Source organism: Populus trichocarpa, chromosome 9 (assembly GCF_000002775.5).
Source record: "Populus trichocarpa isolate Nisqually-1 chromosome 9, P.trichocarpa_v4.1, whole genome shotgun sequence".
NCBI classification, from domain to species: Eukaryota; Viridiplantae; Streptophyta; class Magnoliopsida; order Malpighiales; family Salicaceae; genus Populus; species Populus trichocarpa.
In genome coordinates, this window is record NC_037293.2 from 10,254,443 (window position 1) to 10,260,953 (window position 6,511).

At 35.8% G+C, this 6,511-nt stretch overlaps 1 protein-coding gene across 2 annotated transcripts; it reads right to left on the minus strand.

The window, feature by feature from the left end:
- Positions 1 to 603: 603 nt before the first annotated feature.
- Positions 604 to 6,013, minus strand: LOC7494456 (protein DETOXIFICATION 46, chloroplastic). 2 transcript variants are annotated; one of them, XM_052455715.1, is made up of 14 exons: positions 5,412 to 6,013; positions 5,145 to 5,239; positions 4,651 to 4,759; positions 4,438 to 4,493; positions 3,883 to 3,938; positions 3,154 to 3,292; positions 2,885 to 3,022; positions 2,741 to 2,809; positions 2,530 to 2,640; positions 2,191 to 2,319; positions 1,785 to 1,862; positions 1,184 to 1,255; positions 1,037 to 1,099; positions 604 to 945 (listed from the first exon to the last, which is right to left on the minus strand). In XM_052455715.1, exons 1-14 carry the CDS (start codon positions 5,860 to 5,862, stop codon positions 844 to 846), a joined length of 1,668 nt encoding a protein of 555 aa, XP_052311675.1. In that variant the 5' UTR covers positions 5,863 to 6,013; the 3' UTR covers positions 604 to 843. The 2 variants fall into 2 exon arrangements, with proteins under 2 accessions (XP_052311675.1, XP_052311676.1); XM_052455716.1 differs by lacking the exons at positions 604 to 945; positions 1,037 to 1,099; positions 1,184 to 1,255 and adding an exon at positions 1,262 to 1,509.
- Between the last annotated feature and the right edge of the window lie 498 nt (positions 6,014 to 6,511).

Genomic DNA, 6,511 nt, shown 5'->3' on the forward strand with positions numbered 1-6,511 from the left:
CATGACAGTTGCACAGGCTATCCTTTGACAAATCTCTATTGATTCCGTGTATCAGTTCAGAATTGTGCCTTTTGGAGTAGAGGTTGACCCTTACTGTACACATGTAATGTGTTCAAAATAAAAAAAACTGACTGAGCTGATGAAAAACCTAGATTGAAAAAAAATATAAATGAAAAAAACTTGGTTGATCCAATAAAACACTTAAGTTAACCCATTAACCAGTTTAAGACCTGGCCTTCAACCTGTCGACTCTTTTTTTTAATCAAAATATCATCATTTGATCCTCTAAAATAAATAAATAAAAATCAATCCTCTCCCGTAGCACACGCCTTGCCGTAGGTCATCTATCAGATCCTGCTTGTAGATAACTCATCTTGGGTCAACTTGACCCATAAGCCACCGGGTTTTAAACGATTTCTTCTCGACTCCGGCAAAGACATGAATACCAGGCTTGAGTTATAAAATTTGATACTAATATTATTTTTTCAAAACCAAAACGAACTAAGTTTTACTTGCCACTAAGTTACATTCTAATTATTGAGCACCTCAGCAATATTGTTTAGCTGCTTTTCTCTTCCAAATCGATTTGATATTTAGATACTCTTTTCATCAAAATAGTTTAAAAAATCTCATGAAAGAAACGATACAAGTTGGTTTCTCACGTAAATTACATCTTGATAATGTGTTATAACCTAAGTAAAACCTTACGATTTTACCATTCAATTTTACAATCCGATTTTAAACATCATCTATTCGTAATTTTACATTTGAAAGAATTGTAATTTCAACAACTCTCTAGAGACCATATTGATATCTAGAGACCTGTTTCTCTCATGCACTAGGCTAAGTAACTTTCAGCTTCTCCATTTTATAGCGGCTCAAGTCCTCGGAGAAAAGTATGCCATCAGGAGAAAGAAGTCGCCGAAGAGAAAGGAAAAATCGGGCCTGAAAAAACAAAATTTGTGTGTTGAAACGTTTTCAAGACATGAGTTGTCAAATTATACAAGTGCTGTCCTGCTACGATTGTTGGTCTTACCCATTGAAATCCTACAAGTGCATACCAACAGCCAGGCAAACCATATCCTCTCCTGCTAAAAAGCTGGAAATGAGAAAAATAAGTGAAAACTAGTAGTTCGTGGGAAACAGAGAGAAAACACCAGGAGACCAAGTCGTAGAATTCTACCATCAGTACAATAGCACCCAAAGAAAAGCATCCAGTCATTGAAAAGCTAAGGAATCTAAGATCCCGTCCAGCCTGCAAAAACACACTTGATAAAGCAACTTGGACCAAGTTTGAGAGTATTTGTTAAATTATTGGCAATTTTGTTGTTATATTTGCATATATCAATCACTTTTCCCCCAGTCATAAAATATTATATACTGCAAGAAGCAGTTTTACAAACAAATTAGACGCAGTCCCTTGACTTTCTGGCCACACAAAAATTCCTGACATGTCAGTGAAGGGGCCAAGAGGCACTTGGTTGAGACTTCTGGAGGAGAATCTGGCACCTAGAGAAGTGGAAAAAACTTGCAATCACAGCAACAGTTTCTATAGTCATTTAATTGGTTAACCACTTGATTAGATGTGGTATATGGAGATTGTATTTCTGAAACTCTGCTGCATCTATCAAAGGTAAAATGTTAATCCGCATGTCTGAGACTCAACTTCCATTGTGAGTGAGCAAACTCCATAAAAATTTCACTAACATTTCAATAAAAAAAACAAGCATGGACTCACAAGAGAGTTAAGGAGAGCATTCAAATTAAAGCAAAACTGAACATACCAACAGTGTCCCCTCGAGGCAATGAATGCTAGGTGTCACAGCAATTGCCATAAAGAACGGTAACAGCACTTTGTACATCTGCATGGATGCAAGACTGAAACATTTAAAATGGTTTCTGAATTTATGGATGGGCTCATGTAACACAAAGCTCAAAACTTAAAAGAGTAAAAATAAACAAAGAGAAAGATCTAACAGAGTTAAAGTACAGTTTCAGTATAATCAGTAGACAGAATCCCACTTGGGTTCGGTTACATGTGGTTCCATGCAATGGTATAAAGGTTAATATCAGCACTAGAGAAGGAAACCGCTCAAGATTCCTCCATTGCTTCTGATATCTAGGCAACACAAATAATTCCTGATATAAATAATGGAAAAAGGAAATAGAAGTAAAAAAGTAAGAACTAACCTCCTGTATGACCTTCTGATCGCGTGTAAAGATATTTGGGAACAACCAAGGAGCAAATGTACCAATGGTCCCTAGAAGCAATCCCATTGTAGCCCCAATTGTGACAAGTGATTTTAGCAGCCTTCGAGCCTGTTTCATATGATAGACCGTTCAGAAGACCTTGGACAAAAAAGAAAAACTGTAGAGATACTGCAACTACAAAATTTACGACACGTGGTCATTCCATAATGATAAGAGAGGGGGAAGGGAAGTTCCATGCTCATCACAATGTAAGAAAACTAACTGGATTTTAGAGAAAGCGGTTGCAAGTGCTGAAAATACAATGGCTGAAGAACACACCTTTTCCAAACTTCGATTGACACCATATATCAACTCAGGCATAAATGATTGTGCAGTTTGTGAGAGAGGCTCGCCCATTACTGTGCACATACCCATTATTTGAAGCATGACCTGGAGTAAATTGTAAATTCTCAGGTTCATCAGTTTTAAATTGATATAAAGCTAAAGCAAAGAGGAAAGTAACTGAAACTGCAACTATGACTATGTCTACCTGATGAGCAGCCACGGAATGTGTGCCCATAGATGTCGCAAAATATATCATGAGAGAATAGAAAGCCACCTGAACGATCAAAAGTATCAGATACTTTCAAGTTATAAGATAGAACCACATATATAAAATTGAATAACGGGCAACCTTTGATATCATTGTCACAAACACTGGAGCAGCAAGCCCAATTACTGTCAGGATTTCGTCAGGTGTTGGAACAGAGATGGAAAATGCATTGTATCCTTTTTTGTTCAAAGCTTCTATCATCATATAAGCTGCAATAACCTAGAGCATATTGGGGTAAGAAGAAAACAAAAGAGAAAGGAATTGCACTTTTTTTTTTTATACATTTCAAATGGCTCAGTGCAAATATAAGATGATGAAATTTAATTTTACACAAGGAATAGTCTGCATACCTGTGACACCATTGTGGCCCATGCAGCACCAGCAATTCCATAGCCTAAAAAGCTGCAGAGGACTACATCACCAACACCATTTACAACACTAGAAACCGCCAAAGCCTTCAGAGGCCCCCACGAATCTTTCATGCCGAGACTGGAAACAGAAAAGGGAACATTTACAAGCACAAAACTAGCCAAGCCAAAACTGTTAAGAGTTTCATGAAATATCGAACTAGGAACTCAGCGCCAGAGTCTCAAGGGCAATAAATCAAGTTAAGACAAGGATGCAGGTATGAAAAGAAAAGGTGAAAAGACTTTCAGAGGTTAAAAAATCATGAATGTTTAAGATATATATAAAAAGTACGCATTGTCTTACTCAAAGGCAAGGCTTTCAGTTTGAAAGATCTTTGAACACAAAATTGGATGCTTTTCTCAAAGTCATTAGAGCACTCCACAGAAAGGTTTTCTGGCATGCCCCCAATTTGTGGAGATAATGAATAGTCCCTAGAAGACTTTACATATTTTAAAGATATAGACTAAACTAAATGCATAGGGAGCCCAAAGGAGGGCGGGGGTAGAAAAATTGTGGAGATAATGAATAGTCCCTAGAAGGCTTTACATATGCATAGGGAGGCCGGGGAGCTAAGAGAGCCCAGTATAAACTAAGTAGCTTAAGACACTGTTAGCTCATCAAGTAGATAAAGCATGGGATAAGCAATGATGAGGATAATAATATAGTTTCACCTTGCACTTTGAGCAACCCATCCTACAAGAACTGCAGGCCATGCTAGGCCTCGAATCTGACAACAAAATATTAAGTTCAAGTAAAAGTTACAAAAACAAACAAGTTGGATGTAATGTACAGTAATTGACCAGGTTAATGATCCCATTCAATGAGTATAATAGCGGACACCAAGTAAAGAGATGTCAAATCATCAAGTATTTGAAATGATCAGAACTTCTGGACCAGACAGGAGTAGTCAATAATTTAGTATCATCTCTCTGGCCACAGCATAAACCTGTACTCAGTAGAAATACAGCAGAAATTTCTCCATGTGTTCCATCAATTATAATAAACATATTCAATCAGAAACCTGACGAATCAAATGCAATAGATGTTAATTTCCACAAGATGATAATGTACAACAAAACCCACTTCCTACTTAACAAATACATCAATCAAATAAATCCATGATACAATTGAAAAGACTTCAGTTATTATTAAACTTTCCTTTCTGAAAATTAGTTTCAGGGTTTAATAAGAAAGGACAGGTAAAAGATATGAAAAAGGACACAAACCTGAACGTATGTATTTGCTGCAGGTAGAATTTGTGCATTTTTTGGTCCTGAGAAAGCTGAAAAATAGAAGAAAAGCAAGCCCGTCAAGCATTCAGTGTCTAACTATGTATAGTGAACAGCACAATATAGCCAATCACCAAGAGAAAGAAAGAAAGAAAACTACATCCATTCATGATACAGGATTAATAAAAAAGCTTCACTAATTTTTATTACCAGTTAGTGCCCATGAACCAAATAATCTTGTAAACAAGAGCATAAGCAAGCCACAAGTCATCCCGACAAAGAGAAGGATAGATATTTGATGCTGCACTTGATTTTTATCCTGCACAGATCAAACATTGCAGTAAAAAACTTAGAAGATATCCTACTTAAGTCTGTTGGCCAACAGCTGCAATTAGTTCTTTTTTTATCATTTGCCAATCAATCCAATCTTGGGGTCCTCTCACATAAAATTTCAAGCCTCAAACCAGCACACTTGCACTCAACAACATAAGATTTTCACCATAGCACCAAAAACCTGACTGCCAACAAACCACAAATTTCCAATAACCTCAAGAATCAACTTCACAACCTTAAGTAAGTAAACCTCGAGTCTCACCATCAAGCTGCTTGAGCGCATTTTTTATTGAAAGCAGAAACAAAACAATTACAACTCTGCATATAATAAATCAATCAAATTCCATTGGTTAAAGAAACAAATTACTGACCCGTCTGGCAAGGTAAGTTGCAACCATATTCGAAGTGGCAATTGAAAGGAACATGAACACATAACTCATATAATCACATAAAACCGTCGCAGGTCCTGCCCATCCAAAAAGAAAACACATTAACAAGCCCCATTTCATTAATTTAAATCCCAATAACATACACAAACACGAAGAACACCCACAAAAGCGGTTGCATTAGCAACTAAACAGACAAATAAAAAGAACCCAGTTCAAAAAATTCCTCGATAAAACAAAAAAATTAAGTACCTAAAGCGGCAAGTTCAATGTAACTCCCTTGACCAATAACCACAGTATCAATTAGACTCATTAATGGCCCACATAACCAAAGCCCTGTAGCAGGTCCTGTAAACAAAACAATCTCCTTTATTTGACTCCATAAACTCTGATTCTCCAATCCCTCTCTATTCATATCCACTTTTATCTCCTCTTCTTCCAAAATTGAGCCAGTTTTACTGTCATTTTCTCCCTCAATTTCATTGTTAGTATCGAAAAGTTCTCGACTTTGGCTACTAAGATTGGCTTTCAAACCATAAAGATGATTTCTTGGTGTCAAAATGTTTAATTTTGCAGGAACTTTGGGACTTTGAAGGAGATGGATAGGTGGGTTTTTTAATAGAATTGATGGTTGTGGATGTTTTTTAAAATTAGGGTTTTGAAATGGAATTGTTGAAGAATGAATTAGGGTTTTGATTTGCATTTTCTGTTGAATTCTTAAAACTTTGAGAGAGATAGAGAAATTAGGGTTTTTGTTTAATGTGGATTTTGAATTGAGTTTTTTTTATATTGGAGGCAAATGGGAGAGAGAGGCCGATGGAGGTTGGCTCCTTTTTTTGTTTTTGTTTTTGTTATTTGGGAGTTGGTACTTGACGCTAACATGACTTGTAGAGTAACGGTCAAAAAAAGGCAAACTGCGTCCTTTTTTCTTAAATAAATAACAATTTGGTCCCTCTTGTTTAAGACACTCCTTATTTGATCACTTTATTTTCATATTTGTTTATAAATTAATCCTTCTTTTCGTTACCAATTGGTGGTGTGTTGACCTGTCATTTGGGGTAACAATTAATAAGTTAATCAACAAAAAAGGTAACAAACTATAAGTTAATCATTAAAAAAATGAAACTAGAGGGATTGTTTATATATTTCTTAAAAATTAAGGTATGATTTATTGTGCTTTACGATTGAAATACCTTGAATTTTTTTAGAACTATGACAATTAATCCTTAATTTATTTATTTATTAGTAATTATAGATGTCCGAGCTAGCTTATATATATCTCGATTTATTTTTCAAGACTCTAAAATTAATGACCATATAAGTCTCCAGTAGTTCTAAGATTTGTAACACTT